The sequence below is a fragment of the Delphinus delphis genome, chromosome 17 (assembly GCF_949987515.2).
Source record: "Delphinus delphis chromosome 17, mDelDel1.2, whole genome shotgun sequence".
NCBI lineage: Eukaryota > Metazoa > Chordata > Mammalia > Artiodactyla > Delphinidae > Delphinus > Delphinus delphis.
The window spans coordinates 73,510,904-73,533,427 of record NC_082699.1 but is presented as its reverse complement, the minus strand read 5'-3'; the positions used below and the strand labels follow the sequence as shown (position 1 = coordinate 73,533,427).

Sequence of the window (22,524 nt, the reverse complement as noted above, 5' to 3'; positions counted from 1 at the left end):
TGCTTCATTGTTTTGTAACTGTGGCCTCCCTTGAGAGCAGAAACCATCTAATTTATCTTTGTATCCATACTACTTGGTGTTCATTATGTATTCAAATGTCTGTTGAATAATTGTATTCAGTACTTGAGAAGTAGAAGAATTACTTTAATGCACACTCATATGAATAAAACATCACAGATCTAGTCTATGGAAAGTACTTTTAGTGACATATTGTCGGGCACAATGCTAAGTGTATAAGAGGTACCCAGTTGCACTTATCAGGAAGTATAATAAAGCCAAAAGATAGATTATATGGAAAATTAGATTAGGTTAGGTACTAGTGGTTTAAATGAAGTAATGTATTGGATTCGGTCATCTAATCCTAAAAGTTGGTTGTGGAAGCATTTTAATAATAATTCTATGCAGTTTTGAAAAAATTTCTTTATATGTGATTAATGTTAATGGACTCAAAAAGACCTTCAAATGTCAAAGTATACCATAGTGATACCTACCCATAAAGGTTAAAGAATGAGCCCTGGAGCTGTCCTGCCTGAATTCCAGTCCCTTTCCTGCCTGTCAGTAGCTGTGTGATTTGTGCAAGTTATCTGACTAGTCTGTGCCTCCTTTTTCTTTTTTTATTTCTTTCTTTTTTTGAATTTTATCTTGTTTATTTTTTATACAGCAAATTCTTACTAGTTATCTATTTTATACACATCAGTGTATACATGTCAATCCCAATCTCCCAGTTCATCACACCCCCACCCCCACCCCTCACTTTCCCCACTTGGTGTCCATACGTTTGTTCTCTACGTCTGTGTCTCTATTTCTGCCCTGCAAACCAGTTCACCTGTACCATTTTTCTAGGTTCCACATATATGCGTTAATATTCTATATTTGTTTTTCTCTTTCTGACTTACTTCACTCAGTATGACAGTCTCTAGGTCCATCCACATCTCTACAAATGACCCAATTTTGTTCTTTTTTATGGCTGAGTAATATTCCATTGTATATATGTACCACATCTTATGCCTCCTTTTTCTAATCTGTAAAATGAGGATACTACCTTATATGGCTGTGATGAAGGGTAAACATAAGTTAATGTATGTTGAGCACTTAGAAGAATGCCCAACACACAGAAAACATTCAATACATATTAGCTATAATTAATTTCTAGTGGCTTCCTATATAAACAGTATTTTAGTTGTACATCATTTCCATCATTTAAAAATAATTGCTTTAATACGTAAGTATCTAATTTAAAAGAAAATTAACACTTTTAGTTAGTCACTGTATCTTTTAACTTGTAACTGGTTTATCTCCTTACTGACTCATTCTGCCATCTCCCAGCGGAATGTAGACGTTTCTGTCCTTTGGATTGACATGGGAGATGCAAAACTGTGTTCTCCTGATTTCTGCAGCAGAGCATTGTGTCCCCTTGACCTGTACAATTCTCGATAGTGCCACAAAAGAGGAAGGAGAGAAGTAACAAGAACAGGAATCCAGTGACAAGTTCCTAAACAAGCCTTAACCTGTACCAAGTAAGTCCTAATCTTTCATATTTCTTGGTAGAGGATAGGTGTTGAACTTTTCTCCTTTACATTTTCCTTTACGTTTTTGGCTTGGAAGAATAGATTTTTTTAAATCTGAATTTACATATATTCTGGAAAGGCACATACAGATTTACTTTAATAAGTCAATGAACCCGGTTTTTGAGCTCAATTTTTACACACGTACCTGTAGTAAGGGAAGTAAGTGGGGCATTAGCATCTTGTGTCAGTACTCTGAAAATCCTGTGTATGGCGAAATCGCGTTCAATGTGCACTTTTAGGATGCAAAGAGGACTTTAAAGGAGAAAGAAATTTGTATTCCAAGATACTTTGTAAAGAGTGGTTATTCACTTCTTAGTATAACAAGAACATAATATCCAGTATATTCTTACAGCCTACTATTACTTTCTCTCTCTTGTATAACAATTAAAATATAATGAAAAGTTCATTAGGTTATTTTTTAATAGTTCATTAAAGAAAGGAATTTAACAAACAATTTTGAGTGTTTACTATGCTGTGAGTGATGGGAAGCTGAGGGGCGAGGATACAAAGATAAGTTGGACATTTGTCTTTACTACTTAGGACCTATTAGAGAGACCAGAGTATGCAGAGAATACTTGGGAATTGAAAGCTGGGAATGAGACTGGAAAAGTGCTGGATGTTGAATAGATTAAGGAAACAAAATAAGATATTAATGAGGGACCATTTTTAAATGACAGTGGTGTTCTGTGTAGTAGTCTGCCGTGAGAAGTTTGAATGATTATACAAGTTGATCGATAACGCTAGTACTGTCTTGCAACAAGAGCACTAGTTTAATGTTAGCAAATTTTTGCTTAAGTGCCATTGTAGGGAACTTTTAAAAAATCTTTTGCACCTCCGTGAAAATGATAGGAGTTAGGTCATGCAAGGAAAACCAACTTCCAGAATAAATACAATTTTGACTAAGCCTATTTCCTCTGTACAGACCTAGACACTGTGTCTATGTTTAATATTATCTAGGCTTGAAATTTCATTTCCTTTCAACAGCATGCCTTTCTGTGTTTGTCAGGCCAAACAACTTCTTGTTTTACTACTTAACCTCAGTTCTTGTTCTTTGTTGCTGTTATTAGTAGTATTAATAGTATTATTATTTAATCAGAAAAGAGAAATACTGTTTGGACATTTTTAAATGCCTCAAAAATATTTGGTTCCATAGAGGAGTGAGTAAGGTTTGTACGACTCCCACCCAATTCAGTTTCCTCAGTAGCGTCTGTAACCATGTTATCATCCACCCTTCCTTGTTTTAGGTTTCTAAGTGTCAGAAATAACTTCTCATTGAGCTTGATCTGTTTCCCCTCTTAACTTTCACTTACTGGTCCTTGGCAGTCTAGCGCAATATATTTGAAACTTCTTATACCCAGTTAACTCTTAAGGTGTTTGAAAATGACTGTTAAATCCTACTCGAGTCTTCTTTTTGCCACGCTAAGGGAAAAAAAGCCCTAATTCTCGAACCATATGCACATGACATGGTTTACAGACCTTTTTCATGCACATTGCTAAACTCATGACGAAGTTTGTATGTCAGTATACCTCTTAAAATACGGTGGCCAGAACTGACTGGCTGCTTCAGATGTGAGCTGCCCATTGCTGAATACAATGAAGCTATTATCTGGATACTCTCCTATTAATGCAGCCTGAAATTTGCATTACATTTTTTGGCAGCAACATTACCCTTTGATCATATTTAGCTTATGGTCAACTAAAACATTGTCTCTTTTTCATGTGAACTGCTTTAAGCCTAATCTTTCTCATTCTTTACTTGCCAGTTGATGCTTTGAAAATAAATGCAGGATATTATGTAGTGCATTACTTTACTATAGAAGTTTAAATGAGTTTATTTTTTATCAAATTTCATCCCATTTGACTATCTGGAGAAGTAACATCTGTGTAAAAGAGCACAGTTTTCGTGGTGCTTTTTCTCATGTATTTTTATTTAATCTTTACAACAACCATCCCAGAATCAGAAGAGAAAAATGGCTTTCCGCTAAGTCAGGAATTGGCAGACATAGTACTTGGTCGCAGGTTTTTTTGATTCCAGATCCCATGCTCATCTTATCCCTGTTCACTTAGTAAGGATTTAGCGTGTCCTCTGCCATGTGGCGGGCACCGTGCGGTGCTGATGCGTCAGTGAGCGAGACAGATTACAGTCTCTGCCCAGTGGTATTTATGGCCTGGCATATAAATAATTACTGCCAGTTACTGAGCACCTTCTATTACGAAGGCACCGTGGTAGATGGTATGATTGTTCACAGTATTTGTTGCCTCTCTACCAGGGTCCTTTCTGTCGGAGGATTGTCTTTCCTACTCTGCTGACATCAGGTTTGGACACTTGGCTTTCCTAGACTGATAAAATGTTGGAGGAAGTGATGTGTCCCATGTTTGAGCAGATGTTTTAAATTCCATCTTGTGGTGCTGCTGGTAGCTCTTTTCCTTCTGTCATGGAACCAGCCTGCCTTAGCTGGGGCTGGTCCCAGAACAATGGAGCCTTCCAATTGGGTTCCAGAATGATGGAGCAGAGCTGAAGCCAATCCACGATTGACATTTAATGTAAGTGAGAAATAAACCTTTGTGTTGTAGGCACCATGATTTTGGAGCTATTTGTTAGCATAGCATAATATAGCCCAAGCAGACTGTGATACTGACATTATTCAAGGTGCTACATGAAGATAAATATATGAAGATAAATAAGACTTAGGCCTTGATCTCAAGGAGTGTGCCGTCTTGATGGGTGCATTAAATTTCCATCAGTTATTGTATTTGAGGAAGAGGAGAGTATGTGTATGAAAAGATCTTCGAGTTGAGGATCTTTCCTGACTCCACTTCACCCCTAGGCTGAATTTAGTCAATATGTTTTAAATCGTGGGTCTAAGGTCCAGCTACTCACTGTCACAACTTCTCATCCAAAATTTGGTAAGCATGTTTTCTGTGTCCTCATTCAAATCACCTTTTTAAAATCGAATGTTTTAAGAGGATGGGCTTCTGCAGAATAGTTGTTAGAAACTTCCTTCATAAATCTTATTAATTAGCATTCACTAGGTAACCAAGAATCTGCCTAGCTGAACTATTTCTCCAACATACCCAGAAAAATATCATGAGATCCTAGGTGCTATTTGAATTTTATTTGTTAGCATTCAGATTTTCCATTGCCACAGCTGTGTGCACCTCGCTTTGCATGGGTTTTTAGAGACGAAGCCCAGGATGGGATTCTGTGAGGAATTTCCTTGCCCTGAGAAGCTGAGGACTGCATGGCCAGGGTCCTGGGAGCTCTTGAAACCTTTGAAATAATTACATGCAGAATTTTCTGTAAATATACATTGTTCTGAGCTATAGCTTTCATCAAATTATCAAAGAGAATTATGACTCCCATGGAAGGTTGCAAACCCTGTTGTGGAGTGAGCATACAAGTCGAACGAGGATCGGGAGAGCGCTAGTGTTTAAGGGACAGGTGGAACCAGAACCCAGAAAGAAGTCCCAGAAGGGTGAATTAGAAAGGGTTGAGGGCCAGGAGCAAATAAGTGTTGTAGAAGTTCCTTATTAATCAGGTTTTTAAAACTCTGTTCTAGAATTTTTTTTTTTTTAAAGGAGATGTTGGGGGTAGGAGTTTATTAATTAATTTATTTACTTTTGGCTGTGTTGGGTCTCCTCTTCTGTGCGAGGGCTTTCTCTAGTTGCAGCAAGCGGGGGCCACTCTTCATCGCGGTGCACAGGCCTCTCACTATCGCGGCCTCTCTTGTTGCGGAGCACAGGCTCCAAACGCGCAGGCTCAGTAGTTGTGGCGCACGGCCCCAATTGCTCCGCAGCATGTGGGATCCTCCCAGACCAGGGCTCGAACCTGTGTCCCCTGCATTAGCAGGCAGATTCTCAACCACTGTGCCACCGGGGAAGCCCCTGTTCTAGAATTTTGCATGGATTCTACATCCATTCTCATGGCACTTCTTTATGATTCCTTGGAAATTACCCAACTTTCAGATATATTTTAGGATGTGATTTTTCTTAATCTGTAAATATGAATTTAAAGCAATTCCTTCTTCTGTTCCTGTCTCCTTCCTATCTTGGGCTTCAATTTTTTTTTTCTTTCTTTTTTTTTCCCCCTTAATCCTTACTTACCCTTCTAGATTAAAGATCAGTCTTCTTATTTAAAAAGGCTGACTCAAGATAGGAGAGAAATAATTCTTTAGGTTATCTGTTGACAGTTGATCCCAAGTAAGGAGATGGCCTTTGTTATTCTTTTTGTTGAGAAGGCTTTTTATTTAGTTAGTTTTTGGCCACCCCTTGGGGCTTGTGGGATCTTAGTTCCCTGACCAGGGACCAAACCCAGGCCCTTGGCAGTGAAAGCACTGAGTCCTAACTACTGGACAGCCAGGGAATTTGCCGAGAAGGCATTTTTAAGCCTTAAAATTTTTTCCTTGGGCTTCCCTGGTGACGCAGTGGTTGAGAGTCTGCCTGCTAATTCAGGGGACACAGGTTCGAACCCTGGTCTGGGAGGATTCCGCATGCCGTGGAGCAACCAGGCCCGTGCACCACAACTACTGAGCCTGTGTGTCTGGAGCCTGTGCTCCGCGACGAGAGGCCACGATAGTGAGAGGCCCGCGCACCGTGATGAAGAGTGGCCCCCGCTTGCCACAACTAGAAGAAAGCCCTCGCACAAAAACGAAGACCCAACACAGCCAAAAATAAATAAATAAAACAAATGAAAATTTTCCTTAACACTTCTGACAGATATCTTTTTTTGAAGCAGCTATATTAAGATATAATTGTTATACAGTAAACTGTGCATATCAAAAGTGTATAATTTGATAAGCTTTGACATATGTGTATACCCATAAAACCACCACTGTAGTCAAGATACTGAGCATATCTGTCACCCCCCAAAGCTTTCTAGTCCCTCTTGGTAACCTCCCCCCTTTATTACCTAGGCAACTACTATTTATTTTCTTTTACTTTACTTTAGTCAGCATGTCCTAGAATACAGTATGCACTCAAAAGAGTTTAGCTTCTTTCACTCAGCATGATTATTTTGAGATTTATCCATTTTGTAGCATTTGTTAATAGTTTATTCCTTTTTATTGCCAAGTAGTATTCCATTGCATGGATATACTGTAGCTTGTGTATCCATTCACCTCTTGATAGGGGTTGTTTCTAGTTTTTGGCCTTTACAAATAAAGCTGCTGTGAACGTCCATGTACACGTCTTTTATGTGGACATAGCACCCTTGTTTCTCTTGGGTAAATACCCAGGAGTGGAGTGGCTGAATTATAAGGTAGGGGTGTCAGGGTGGGGGGCGGGGAGAAGGAGGGGTTGAGAGAGAAAGAGAGATTTATTTTAAGAAATTGGCTCGCAGGACTACGGGGGCTGGCAAGTCCAAAAATCTGCGGCATGGGCCAGCAGGCTGCGTCCAGCAAGGGAGTTGCTGTTGCAGTCCTGAGTCCAGCATCTGTAGGATAGGCCAGGGGGCTGGGAACCCAGGCAGGATTTCTGTCCTGGTCTTGACCCAGCAGTCCTTCTAACCCAACAAACTTCCGTTTTTTGCTCTGAAGGCCTTCAACTGATTGGACGTGACCTACCCACATTGTGGAAGGTGATCTCTTCTACATAACATCGGCTGATTGTAAATGTTAATCACATCGATGGAATACTTTCACAGCAACCTCTAGACTAGTGTTCGTTTTGTTTCGTGTTGTTTTTTGGCCCCGGGCGGCATGTGGGATCTTAGTTCTCTGACCTGGGATCGAACCGCACCCCGTGCAGTGGAAGCATGGAGTCTTAATGGAGTCTTAACCACTGGACCGCCAGGGAAGTCCCTAGACTAGTGTTTAACCAAACAGCTGGACACAAAGCCTAGCCAAGTTGACACACAAAATTTAACCACCATCCCTAAATATTTCATATTTTTAATGCTATTATAAATATGTATTTTTAAAGTTCAACTTCTGATTGATTGTTGCTAGCTCACTAGTTTGTTGTTTTTTAACTGTGGCCGCCTTTTCACAACTCAAACAGATGAATGGCAGTCTTTTCATTCTAGTGTAGGATTACCTTCCATCTTTTTAGACATAGCCTTTAAAAATAGGAATTATTTAGGTGCTTCATAATGTCATACTTCTCACTTCTCTTGTTTATTGGAATCATCTGACAGAAATGGCAATTTCATTTTAAGAATCTGGTCTTACCTCATTTGAGTCATCTTTTTTTAATTTATTTTTTATCATAGCATTATAACAGTTCTTAAATATTTTAGAGATTAAAAATGTAGGTGGATTTAGAGTCTAGAACCTAGCAAATTTCAGAGCGGTAGGCATCACCTTCATGCCATTCTCTTTCTGATCAACTTTTTGAGCCTCAGTTCCTCATCTGTAACGTGGAATAATAACGTCCATTTCATGGAGCCATCGTGAAGTTACGTGAGCTGCTTTGTGTAAAGAGCCTGGAATAGTGCTTTTAAACATAATAGCTCCCATTACTATTATTATTTTATTCAACAAATGTTTAACACTTACATTTGCATTTTTTAAATGAATTTTAGAAGAAGTTTGTCAAATTCTCCAAAAAAGCCTGCAGACACTGTTCCATGCTCTAGAATTACAGGAGGAAAAGGGGTAAGCAAGGTTCCTGCTCTTAAAGCTTCCAACCTGGCAGGTTATGACAGGAGAAGCAGACAGTAAACAAGTAAAGGAATAAGCAAAGTACATAATTTCAAGTCATGATAAGAACTGTGAGGAAGACCTAAGAGGGAGGCACGATAAAGTTGGGAGTGCCTTCACAGTGGGTAGGCAGGGATGGCCTCTCAGAGGAGGCGGTGTTAGAGCAGGATGTGAAGGAACCAGCCATGTGAATATCTGCGTGAGCTTGTGTGGCAGGGAAGAGAAAGTGCAAAGCCTCTGAAGTGGGAAAGATTCGGCAAATTGGAGGAAGTGAGAGGAGCCCCGAATGCTGGTGGAGACGAGTAGGGAAGTCCGAGAGGGCCACAGGAAGGAGATTGCATTTTCCTCCAAGCAGAGAGGGAAGCCTTGGGAGGGTTTTAAGAAAGGAAGTGACCTGATCGTAGGTGGCATTGTTGCCGTGGGCCTTTGGAAACATGAGCCCAACTCTGAGACATCAGCAAGCTGCACATTTCAGTGTGACTTGGATTTCCAGTTGCCCAAGAAACTTTAAACGACTTATTTTCCCTGATATAAAAATCCCAGCCAGACGCTAAGCCAACTATGCATTATCTAAAGCAAATACTATTTTATATCTTTTAAATTTTACTAAGACTTGTTATGCACTTGCGTGTATTTTCAAAAATAGTGTTTTGTGGATTTTTTTCCTTTTGCAAGTTTATATGGCACTTGACTAGCATAGCAGTAAAGGCACAACTTTGGTTTCAGATATAAGCATAACTATTGACATGGAGGCATTCAGTAAATATTAACAAAACTTTATTACTAGAATATGATTCCATCATAGAATCATGGAACTAGTGAACTTAAGAATTCGTTGGTTTCAGTTCCTTCCTTTTATAGGAGAGGCAACTCAGATCCAAAGAGGTTAAATGGTTCACATTACATAAACATAAAAAAGTAAAATAAGCCTGGTTTATATTATCCTCCCCAGGTGTAAGATGAGAGATCCTTGAGGCAAAATATGGAACCAGGGAAAAGACGGGGACATCAGTTTTCTTTATATTTGCTGCCGCCTTCTCTGTTGCTCGTTTATTTTGCACCTGTGCTATTTTACACTTATCCCTGCACTAAGGATATTGGAATGAATCAGACAGCCATTCCCCTAGTGCGGAAACGGACAAGTAAACAAACAGTTGCCAAGTTAAATGCCATGATAAAGGCAAGCGTAGCCTGTTGTGGGAGCTTAGCCTGTTGTGATGGTTGTGTCTGTTAAGTGGCTCTGAGTTCAGAATCTGTTTATCTGCAGAGTCTGGGATGTGCTTAGCCCTGCCTTTTAGTGTAGTATGCATTATATTGCCTTAGCTGTTTGGGCTTTCTTGTGCTTTTTTGCCTCCCAGCCATAGCCCTGGGCTAAATGTAAGTGAATTCAAAGGTCAGACTATATCTGACCAGTCCATATCTGACCAGTAACACTTGTCTTGACAGCCCTGCTCTGCTCCTGCCGCTTGAGAGGCCTGAAGCCTCAGTATGGACCCACAGCTAGTGATAAGCCACTGGTGACAGCTTGTCTTATTTTAAATAGAAACCCATTTAGAGACTAATTTAAGAATAGTTGAACCTGATATAGTCCTCCTCTCAAATGATGCAGATTTTATTCTTAATTTTTGAAAAATTCTTAAAGGAAACTGAGAAACAATGACTTTTCTTGTTTATTTTGGCTTATTTGCCTTTTTACTGCGTTTTATTTTGGGGTTGGGGGGGTGGCCATTCCTAAGAAAACTAGCATATGAAGTTCATTGTGATCTTACAGCATGTCTTCAATCTTAAAATAAGGCACCAAAAATGCATTCAGAGAACAGGTAGATAAAGTAGCACTGCTACAATTATGGAGAAACAGTAGTTTCCTTTTAAGCCTTTCTCTTTCAAGAGCTTATAATTTTCTGTAAAAGCCAAACGTTATCTCTTGGTCAGGTATGTTTTATTCTTGCTCTGATTCTGTGTTAGAAAGTTTGATTGAAAAGGGAAGATATTAACATTTTGTCTCCCATACAAAGAATGTTCATATTTGTATTTTTTTTTTGTAAAACTCAATTTCATACCCCTGAGCCTGCCTTAGTTTGAAGAGTAATATCAATATCTTTTATCTACAAGGAGTATCTCTGCCATTATGTGTGTATTTGTGTGTGTGTGTGGGTGTGTGTGTGTATAAAATCAAAACCTGGAAATATGGCATACATTGTTGAGGATATTAGATAATCAATTCCTATTGACTATATTTTATTTGCACAGAATTATCAGATGACAACCAGTTTTATTTTATTTTATTTTTTTTATTTTTTATTTTTATTGCAGTAAGCGGGCCTCTCACTGTTGTGGCCTCTCCCGTTGCGGAGCACAGGCTCCGGACGCGCAGGCTCAGCGGCCATGGCTCACAGGCCCAGCCGCTGCGCGGCATGTGGGATCCCCCCAGACCGGGGCACGAACCCGCGTCCCCTGCATCGGCAGGCGGACTGTCAACTACTGCGCCACCAGGGAAGCCCGACAACCAGTTTTGACCGTCTAATGTAGTAGGTGATATGGCATTCTCTATCGTCTGGGTCGTATGGCGGTAAAATGATCTCCATTTTATGGTCTCCGTTATCCATCTCCTGGGCCTTTTAAGAGAAGGGAACTAGAATTTTAGAAGTGTGCACTGAGAAAATTGGACTCAAGTTAGCAACCTAAAAACCAGTAAAACCAAGCTGTGTGTGAATAACAGTTTTCCCCCCTTTATTTTGTGCAGATTGAGGAACTGAGCTATAGGGGTATTTTTAATGAAAGGTGAATAAGCTATCCGTAGCTTGTACAGAAAGCATCTCCAGCTATACTAAATATAAAACTGTCAACTCTCTGAAGGTCTCTGCAGTAATTACTCATCCTTCTCGGTTGACAGCGGCGGCATGTAGCACAGGTGAGAGCTGCCTCCGGAGCCAGGCTGTGCGAGGGGTTCAGAGCCCAGTCCACCAGCTCCTGTGTCGCTCTGGGCAGACTGCTTTGTGTCTCACACTCATTTACAAAAAGAGGATAATACTACCTACCTAACAGGGCCGCTAGGAGGATTAAATGAGTTAATATGTGTGAAGCACTTAGAACACTAGATAAGTGTTAGCTATTCTGATTATTGATGCATATCTATCATACATTTTAAGTGGCCAGTTTTCATAGAGAGTTTGGCATTTGAACTGGGCCTTAAAGGATAAACAGGATTTGTAAAAATGAGATATAAAGAATTTAAAATGGGGAAAGCTGTGTGAAAAGTTGCAAAGAGCAGGTGAATCTTTTCCCCTCCTTTTCTCCTTCCATTTATTGCTTACTAGCTTTACACCTGCCGCAGAGCTCAGCGTTGATGAGTGTTACATAATCGTATTCAGCCCTCGCGATAACCCTACCAGATAGGTATTTTAAAATCTCATTTTACAGATGGGAAAGTAGCCATAGAAGAGTAAAGTCACTTTTTCAGAGTCACCAAGTTAAATGCTTGGCCTAGTTCTGACTGTAAAGCTCAGGTTCTTAATTATTATCCAGTACTTCCTTCCTAAGAGTAGACTATCAGAAGATGATTCCAAAAAATATTTTAAAAGAATGCTCTGGTGTTGGCGTTCTAGACATTCATAGGATTATGATTATTGGGGATCAATAGGGATGCACGTGATCACTTTGTCACAGTGAAAGACTCTCGATCCTGTGTATGCTAGTCATTTCAAAAGATTGAAGAGAAACACGCGTGCCAATGCTTGCCGGCTATATCGCTGTTCCCCGTCATTCTAACAGTGTGGAGGTGCTTTTTTTTTCTGAACTGAGAATGGCAGCACTGGGTTGTTGAAGTTTTTATTATTTTTCTCGTCAGAAATTATACAAATTTCCCTTGGACTTCAGTGCCTCAACTTTAGTTGCGTCAAATTGACTGCTGTTTGAGTACCCTTTTCAGTTCCCTACATCTTAGGTGTGTCTACAATTCTGCTTCCCAGTCTTCAGCATTTTTGGTTTCATGTCCATGGGGTTTGTCTGGAATATAATGAGGATGATCATAATTGTATTGCTGTTTATTCCTTCTGTCCTCTAACTAGTTTGTCATGCTGTCTTCCTTTTGAACCTATAATGGAGTTGATCATTTCATCCTCATACTTTTCGTCTCAAGGAGCTCACTGGCCTTGACTTGAATTTTAAATCGTTCTGTCCCCATGTAGTACTTCCTTCCATTAATTAGCTGATGGCTGTTTTTTTCCCTCTGTAGTTTTAATGCCTTCTATACTATTTAAAACTACTCTTTCCAGAAGATACAGCCAGCAACTCAGGTGCTAGCCTTTATAAAACTAGAATCAGACTAAAATGAACTAGAATCTTGGTAACTAGTATCTTTCCCTAGAATTTATATCTTTCTCTCTGCTTTTAAGAGAAAAAAGAAATCAGAGATTTAGCCAAAAATTTCAAAAGAAAAAGCAGAAGCATGCAGGATTTATCAGTGAACCATTCACGTCAGTTGTGTAGGCTATAAGACCCTTCGAAGGTTTTTACTTTTACTGTACCTTTTACTTATTTATTTTTTTAAATCATCCCCAGCATCATGAAGCAGGCCTTCGTGACCTGTCTGGACCGTTGCAGCAGTCTTACAGCCAGTTATTCTTCCCACCTCCCCTCTTTTAGATCACATATATCAGCAGCAGTCTGATCTTTCTTAAACAGGCATCTAATCTTGTGTCTTAAAAGTCTTCTCTGGCTCCTCGTTGCCTGTAGTACTGTCTAAATCCCTAACATGCTGCACTCAACCTTGGAGCCTCCTCTAGAGGTGGTAAGCTCCATGAGAACAGGTATTTTATCCACCACTTCCCCCATAGCTAGACCAGCGTCTGAAATAGCTATTCATTCCATAAATATTCTAGGCCAGGGCTTCCCAAAAACAGGTCCTAGGTTTGCCTCTCATAGGTTACAGGTTTGTTGAGAAGCATTGGTGGGTGCCTTCCACCTTTGGGATGGCCAGATGGAGCCTGGCTCATCCAGGACTCCACTGAGAGTAATTGGAATCTAAGGTCTCTGCCTGATGACTGGTGGTGTGCTGAGCACAGGCAAGAAGATGCTCTGCGACCTGCATATCTACTTCAGCTGCCCACTTCAGAGCGTCCCACTGCCCACGTAGGTGAGGGGCCGTGGGGCTGCTGGAGAGTTTATGATGCAGGTGCCTGAGCAGCATAGCCGGAGGTGCTGCTACTCAGAAGTGAGGGTAGACTCACAGGAGGTCAGTCCGGGGTTCCCAGCTTCTGGTAGAAGCCTCCTCTGTCTTCACTTACGTTGGATACGTTTGTTACTTCTGTGCTGATATTCCCATTTAGTAGCATTCCAGTTAGCCATGGGCTGACCAGTCCATGAACTATGTAATTAAAACCAAGTTTATCTTTTATAATTTTAGGTTTTAAAACCTTTCTTCACTTTAAAGTGAAAACGAAGAGTAGTGTTTATAGTATTGTCTCGGCCAAAAGGTTCGTTCGTTTTTTTCCGTAAGATGGCTCTAGTAGCACTTAGTTGTCTTTAACTTCATTCAAAACCATTTTGTTAGATTGTATGTGACAGCCATCATATCAGCGTGCATTTCAAAAAAAAAGGCTTATCAAAATTGGTGAATTTTTGTGTAACCATTTTAATATTGAAGATGGAAGAAAAAAACATTTTCGGCACATTATGCTTTATTATTTGAGGAAAGGTAAAAATACAACCAAGATGCAAAAAAAGATTTGTGTAGTGTGTGGAGAAGGTGCTTGACTGAACGAATGTGTCAAAGGTGGTTTGTGAAGTTTCATGCTGGAGATTTCTCACTGGACGATGCTCCACAGTCGGGTAGACCAGTTGAAGTTGATAGTGATCAAATTGAGACATTAATTGAGAACAAGCAACGTTATACCAAGCGGGAGGTAGCCAACATACTCAAAATATCCAAATCAAGCGTTGGAAATCATTTGCACCAGCTTGGTTATGTGAATCGCTTTGATGTTTGGGTTCCACATCAGTTAAGCCAATAAAACCTTCTTGACTGTATTTCCCCATGCGATTCTCTACTTAAAAGTAACAAAAACATTCCGTTTTTAAAACAAACTGTGACGGGGATGAAATGTGGATACTGTACAATAATGTGGAACGGGAAAGATCGTGGGCAAGCGAAATGAACCACCACCAACCACACCAAAGGCTGGTCTTCATCCAAAGAAGGTGATGTTGTGTATAAGGTGGAATTGGAAGGGAGTCCTCTATTTTGAGCTCCTCTTAGAAAACCAAACGATTAATTCCAATAAGTACTGTTCCCAGTTAGACCAACTGAAAGCAGCACTCGATGAAAAGTGCCCAGAATTAGTCAACAGAAAATGCATACTTTTCCATCAGGATAACACAAGACCGCATGTTCTTTGATGACCAGGCAAAAACTGTTACAGCTTGGCTGGGAAGGGAAGTTCTGATTCATCTGCCGTATTCACCAGACATTGCACCTTCAGATTTCCATTTATTTCGGTCTTTACAAAATTCTCTTAACGGAGAAATTTTCAGTTTCCTGGGAGACTGTATAAGGCACCTGGAACAGTTCTTTGCTCAAAAAGATAAAAAGTTTTGGGAACTTGGAATTATGAAATTGCCTGAAAAATGGCAGAAGGTAGTGGAACAAAAGGGTGAATACGTTGTTGAATAAAGTCTTGGTGAAAATGAAAAATGTGTCTTTTGGTTTTACCTAAAAACTGAGGGCACTTTTTGGCCAACCCAACATTACTGCCATTGTATCATTACTGATGGATGGGCCTAGATAGCCTGTTTAGTGTGAAAGCGGCCAGAGTTGTTGATGTTCCTTTGTTTTTGTTTTTTGCCCAGGTCAGTTAATGCCACGTCAAAGAGAATTCTGTAGAACTCTGTTGTATTCACACAAACCAGGACCCTCATGGTTGTCAGGTCTTTCAGATGCAGACTCATGCTTTCAGGGGGAAGGTTTTCAAGAAAGTGTAGGTACAAACCTGTAAACGCTGTTAACATCTATATAGTGCTTTATTGTTTCAAATATGCTTTTATACTCACATAATTTTATTTAAACTTCACAGTCACTCTGTGAGGGTTATTTTTAATTTCACATTATAAGATTTTCTTATTTTACAGATTGGGACACTGATTCTGAGTAGTTAAGTTACTTAAGTTACTTAAGTAGTTAAGTAACTTAAAAGTTACACAGCCAAAAACAGGTCCTCAGTGGAAGTGCAAGGATTTGATTGAACAGGTGTGACGTCAGGGAAACAATGTAAACAGACTTCATGGAAGATAAATAACTAGGAGAGTCATTTATACCTCTTGTCCTTAGAAAAGGATTCTTTTTCTCATGTAAAGCATTAAGTTGATTTCTTACTAGAAAAGCCTGAAAAATTGAAAACAGTATGTAAAACTAAATAGATATAAATGGATAATTTCTGAAGATTAAAACAGCTTTGAAAAACTAAAATAAAATTCAAGAAAAAAAACAGCTTTGAAATTAGGACATACATAGTGAGAAGCAGACATCCATTTAAGGTTTCACATGTAGAGGTATGTCTAATATATAAGTGTGTGGATGTATATTCTCTGTGTCACTAAGGTTCACAGTTAGGGTTTCTTAGATCCTTATTTGTTGAAATCTCCTTTTGCTTGTACATTGAGGCTGAAGTTGGCAGTTTTCCTTCCAGGTGTGGATTTTGAAAATGAAGTACACTTGTTGAAATGTGAATTGCATCATCGTGATGCATTTATATGGTGCTACCCTCCAGGATTATGGGAAATTTTCAGGGTTGTAGTTTGGCTTACGGTATATATGAATCATGGAGAGCACTCTAGGTCTGTGAGTTATCGGTTTTGTTTTGGGTGCAGTTCATGGTGTTTAAGTCTCTAAAAAAGAGTTTGGAGCCTCTTGCATCCTGTTGGCTGAAGAGACTCTGCCTTGGGACTTCCCTGGTGGTCCAGTGGTTAAGAATCCGCCCTACAGTGCAGAGGATGTGGGTTCAGTCCCTGGTCAGGGAACTAAGATCCCACATGCCGCAGGGCAGCTAAATCCGTGCGCTGCAACTACTGAGCCTGCGTGCCGCAACAAAGAGCCTGCGTGCCACAGTGAAGGACCTTACATGCCACAACGAAGATCCCACGTGTGGCAACTAAGACCCCGACGTAGGCAAATAAATAAATAATTTTTTTTAAAAAAGAGAATCTGCCTTTCAGTTACCTGAGTGCTGTGGGACCACAGACCTGCTCAGCTTACCTGATGTAAGTGGTCTTAACACTCACAGCCAGCTGTGTGTCACTGGTGACTAGTTTTACCCTGTTTATGACCTAGGACTTTGAGTGGGCAGTATTTGAAGAATCTGAAAAGATTCTTAAATATCTAAAAATCTTGAGAATCTAAAAATCTGGCTGCCATTCAACTCACTATCAGTTTTGACTGTGGTCAGAGAATTTTATTTAAAACAATACAGGGAATTCCCTGGTGGTCCACTGATTAGGAGTCCAGGCTTCCAGTGGCGGGGGCACGGGTTCGATCCCTTGTCAGGGCACTAAGATCCCACATGCCATGCGGTGTGGCAAAAAACTTTTTTTTAATTTAAAAATACAAATTGCTGATTACCCTATAGTTTAATAAATAGGGTTTGATCATTTTATCCAGAACGCTGCCCTCCCCTACCTCCCTTCAGGTTTGAAGCATTCCTGGGCAAGCTTTTTTCAGTAAGTACATAACAAATCAGTGCTTATATGTAGCTGTATGGTACCCCTATCGTGGAAAGCTACACTTCCTTTGTTCCGAGCATTAATGGAGAAAATGCATAATTACACTGAAATGGTAAACTAAATTATCCATTAACACTTCCTGGGGTTTTAATATAACCTCCTCTCTCTACCCAAAAGGCAACATGCATTTCGTCCATAATATCAATGCTCCATTTTAAGTGAATAGTTTTTTCATTTTTGATCTGTAATGGCGATTAGGGTGACCAGTTAGTCCTTGTTTGCCCAGGACTGTCCTGGTTTCAAAACTGATAGTCCCTTTCAGTCCCAGACAAACCCTAATGCAGGGCTAGTGGTCACCCTAACAGAGAGCTCTTCTGTCAGTGGGTTTTAGGCGTGTTACTGGAACTATGGTAAAAACCTAGATCAGTGGTTAAAAGAATTTATTGTGCATCAGAATTACCTGGAGGCCTTATAAAACAGTGATTTCTGGGTCTCGTTCCCCCTAATTCCTGATCCATTAGGTTTGGGGTAGAAGCCTGAGAATTGCTTTTCTAACAGTTTCATAGGTAGAGCCAAGGCTGCTGGTTTGGGGTCAAGCCATGTCCAGTGTGAGTGTGATGGTGTTTTATTCAGATTTGTGAGGAAAAGGAACTGCTTCTCTGCTGAGAGCCTAAGCACTAACCATCCCAAAGGATGTTTGTGTGTCTGAGCTGTGATCATGCAGCACAAAAAACAGCTGATCCCGTTAGAGATGACAGAAATGGGGGGAAAGTTAAAACAAAAAACAACAAAAAACAGTCGAATTAAAAACAAGTCATTTATACACATTCATATATATGTATACACACACATGCACATACACACTGTATATACACACATATATTATAGTAAGTTTTTTAGGTAAACTTTCATTTGATTATTAATTTGAATATCACATAAAGTATCTGATACGGGTCGTTACTTCCGGAGAACACATATTCATTATTATAGCAGAACTGATTTAAGCTGGGTGTAGTAGGGATAATAGTACCCACCTTGCCTGCTTCTCAGAATTATCACTATGAAAATCCATATGAAAGGTGTGAACATGCTCTGCGGGCATAAGATGTCATGGCGATGATTATCATGTACTTTACAACTGAGCACTGCTTTTCAGCGCTTTCATCTTCATCACCTCATTGACTGTTTTCAGGTATTTCAGTTCGCCAGGCTTATCTGTCCTCAGAGGTAGTCACCATGTAGGTGGTTCCTGGATAGTGGTTCATAGTCAACGGCTGAGCTTTTGCTCAAATCGCTTCTCCAATTTGTACCTTCTTCCTCATCTGTAGGGTAGAATTAATGCCTGTTCTACTGCTAACCTTAGAACTAGTTATAAAGCTAACTTGAGAAACTATGAAAACACGTTCAAGCCTCTGTTACATATGGCAATTGGTAATAATGAGTAAATTATAAATAAGCCTCAAAGAACAGGAAGCATGTTGTTTTCATCTGTCTATCCTAAGCACCTCATCACTTTATAAATTTTTCAAATGGATTGAGTTTATTAATTTAAATATCATTTTATCATCTTCTTTTCCTTTTTTTAATCTCTGCTTTTTTTTTTTTTTAACATGAAGCATATAGAGGATGATCAGTATTATTGAATAGGTTGAAAAAGAGAATAGAATATCTTTTGGGGTATCTGGGTTTTTTTTTTCTTTCAATGTGGGCGTTTTCTGCTCCATAACCTTTATTATTGGTCTGTGAATTCTTGCCTTTTGCCAGCTTTTTTTTCCCAGTCCCACCCTGCTTCCCTTAAGACTTGGGGCATATAACCTCTCTGCTACTAGTCCAAGCAGCTTCCCTGCCTTAGATTTCTCTTAGAGGATGCAAAAACTAGGCCAACTGAGAAGTTATTTTTTTCCAGCATGTTTATCTTAAGTTACAAAATGGTATTTCTTAACTATTTTCTTACGTAGTCTAGTACAAGTTCCCGTACCCAGGAAATCTTCCTTATAATAATACAGTTGCCTCTCGGTATCTATGGGGCATTTGTGCCAGGACCCACCACAGACTCCAAAATCTGCAGATGCTCAGGTCCCATAGCCAGTCCTCCACACCCATGCTTCCGTATGTGCAGATTCAGCCAACTGCAGATCTTGTAGTGCTGTATGTATGTATGTACTGGAAGAAATCTGCATATAAGTGCATCCGAGCAGTTCAAACTGTTGTTCAAATGTCAGCTGTACTTTTGAGGAATAATGTCTTCATTATGGGTTGTCACATTGAAGGGAATGTATTAGGTATCTAACTCGTTTTCAGCATTGTACTTGTGGGATCTATGGTATGACAGAATCTGTGGCACAATGTGGCCTGGCATACATTATATGTGGGTACTCAAAACTATCATTGACAGATTGATTTGGCAAACATTTCCAGTTTCTGCACAGTAGCACTATGCCAGCCAACAGTTCATACCCATGTCTGTCTGAACAGCAGATTGTTTGTATTAATCTAATGTGTGTTTTGCCCGTTCTTATAAAAATTTGTAAAGGGAAAAGTAAAGTGCTAACACTAGTAGTAAGAATGGTAGCTCTCAAGTATGTCATACATTTGTAACAAATACGGAAATCATTAAGCACACCAAAAATTGTTAATCTTTAGCCTCAGCTATACCTTCATTAGATTTGACCTGCTTACTCTGTTTCTGATGATGAATAAAAGGACAAAAAGAACATTTATGAAATATAGATTATATATTATAGTTTGTGTCTAGAAGATACTTTTTAATTATAGAATGTATTTCATAATGGGTTTTCTTACAATACATTAAATTATTCAACTTCTGTACATTTAATTTTCAACCGTCTTCAAGAATACATCATAAGTGGACTTCCCTGGTGGTGCAGTGGTTAAGAATCCGCCTGCCAATGCAGGGCACACGGGTTCGAGCCCTGGTCCAGGAAGATCCCACATACCGCAGAGCAACAAAGCCCGTGCACCACAACTACTAAGCCTGCGCTCTAGAGCCCGCGGGCCACAACTACTGAAGCCCATGTGCCCTAGAGCCCACACGCCACAACTGCTGAGCCCATGCACCACAACTACTGAAGCCTGTGTGCTCTAGGGCCCGAGTGCCTCAACTACTGGGCCCATGTGCTGCAACTACTGAAGCCCGCGCGCCAAGAGCCCGTGCTCTGCAGCAAGAGAAGCCACCGCAGTGAGAAGCCCGCGCACCTCAATGAAGAGTAGCCCCTGCTCGCCACAACTAGAGAAAGCCCGCACACAGCAACGAAGCCCCAACGCAGCCAAAAATAAATTTAAATAATAAAGTAAATAAAAACCAGCATTTTAAAAAAATTAATTAATTTATTTATTTATGGCTGTGTTGGGTCTTCGTTTCTGTGCGAGGGCTTTCTCTAGCTGCGGCAAGCGGGGGCCACTCTTCATCACGGTGCGCGAGCCTCTCACTATTGCAGTCTCTCTTGTTGCGGAGCACAGGCTCCAAACACGCAGGCTCAGTAGTTGTGGCTCACGGGCCCAGTTGCTCCGTGATATGCGGGATCCTCCCAGACCAGGGCTCGAACCCGTTTCCCCTCCATTGGCAGGCAGATTCTCAACCACTGCGCCACCAGGGAAGCCCAAAACCAGCATTTTTTTTAAAAAAGTAATACATCATAAGCAAATGTATAACATTTGACAAAATTCCCTAATAACCCTGAAAAAAAGATTCTATGTATTACAGAATTATGTGTGAGTTAAATATAGTAGCTCTGATAAACATTTCTGTCATTTGATCAACCTTTAAAAAATATTAAACTGAGAACAGAAGGGGGATATTGTTTGAAGGAGAGAGTTGTAATCACTGGTTTATTGCAACATAATGTGCAGCATCCTAATTAGTCAAGTATCACGTGCCACCTAGGCATGAAATAACTATTGTTTCCTAATTTAAATCTGGAAATTTTCAATTGTAGAACAGCTTGAATAGCCTTCGTTGGAAGTAGCCACTGGGGTTTTTTTTTGTTTTTTTGTTTTTAAGGTATTTGTCTTCAGAAACAATGAAGGTCATCTTGTATCCATAGAGACCACATGCACTTTCCTCATTATTTCCAGCATTATTTCTGTGATGGGTAGAGTTATTTATGACATTTAAACCAAAAAATTTTTTTTTCAGAAAGCAACTTTAAATATTATCACACGGTAAATATCAATGACTGAAATTACTTACTCCATAGTTTCTCAAAGAAATTAATTAATATTAGAAAATTAGTAGCCTCTCAAAATTGTGTATATTGGCGTGTTCAGTAGTTATCCTGCGGGGGGGGGGGGGTGTGTGTGTTCATTTCTTGGAAATCATTGAAAATTGTAGACTCTAATTGTTTTAATTGGTTTTTTCAAGAGACAGGAATTTCACATGCTTTAGATTAAAGCAGATCTTGGTTTCCGTGGAGTGCAGAGTTTTTACATTTCACCTAGTCTTCCGTCTCTCTTTCAGGAAAGTGGTGTGGGAAACAAAATGGTTTCAGTGTATTATTGTTTTATAAACAAAGCCAAGGTCATGAGTTTGTTTACTTATTATCTACTTTGCTTTGTTCATTTCCATGGATTGCACATCCCTAACCTAAATCAGCTGGGGACAGGGGAAGAAAATATTAGACACTTAACTTGGTTTAGATCCGCTACCAGTAAAACCCACTGTATTAGCAATCTAAATTAGGACACTTTTGTTAATGAAGAGAGTCGCTTTTAATGATAATATCAGGGCAACAGTCATAAATTGGGACTGTTTCAGGCAGATGCATGGTCAGTCTGATCATTAGGGTTGTCATTCTAGTGTGGTGTTTATTATTAATTCTGAAACTCTGGGTTTAGGGAGAGAAAACCTCATTTTTGCATGTAGCAAAGAGACAACGTATCTTGGAGGATAACTGGGTAAAATCTTTAATGTTACATATTTGCCAAGACAACTTCATAATGCATATTGTCTTTTGTAATTTATTTAGGAAAAAATTGCTGTTGATAAACTGCTTCTCTCTTGCCAATGAATAGCATCAACTTTATCATTTTTGTCCAAGATGTCACAGATAGCGTTCAGGACTAAAAAGCCTATCAATCATCAGATAAAGATGGTGACTGGCAACATTTGTGTTTATTCCTTCTGTTAATTTGTTGTCCAGAAAGTCTGTTGTTGTAAACATCCCCGACTGGAAGCTGTAAGACATAGCTAAGCTTTCAGTCAGATGTTTGCTGCTACCGGCTCTTCACAGACATCGTTTCAGGATAGTTATATCTAAGAAGTAGAACAGGGGAGGCTATAAAATGTGTGGAAAAACACCGGGAATCTTTAGGTTTCTTCATTACTGCTCTCTGTGAGAATGCATGTTTTATGCGAGAGTTTAGTGTGGGATGCTGTCCTAAGAACAGGATATCCTGTAGCAGATACCATCTGAGCTTCCCAGACTTAAGATGCTGCTGCTGCTGGGCCTTAGAGAATTTAGTTAAAAAAATTTTTTTTTCCACTATGGGTTCTTATTTCTGTTTTTGCCCTGGCAGTGAACTTTCATTCTTTATTGCCTTTCCAAGTAGGCTAGAGTTTAACTTCCCAACAGTTCAGAAGACTGATT

The 22,524-nt window shown here is 39.8% G+C and overlaps 1 protein-coding gene across 6 annotated transcripts in view; it reads left to right on the top strand.

Moving 5' to 3' along the window:
* The window catches only part of LOC138413865 (WAS protein family homolog 6-like), an 89,162-nt gene that overhangs the window by 7,805 nt on the left and 58,833 nt on the right, over positions 1-22,524 (top strand). Inside the window, exon 2 of one of the 6 annotated variants that reach the window (XM_069539992.1) lies at positions 10,520-22,071. The exons of the other annotated variants lie outside the window; for them this stretch is intronic. Coding sequence (XP_069396093.1) covers positions 10,520-10,522 — 3 coding nt within the window. The 3' untranslated portion in view covers positions 10,523-22,071. Of the gene's footprint in view, positions 1-10,519; positions 22,072-22,524 lie in introns of those variants that run through there. 6 annotated transcript variants of the gene reach the window in all.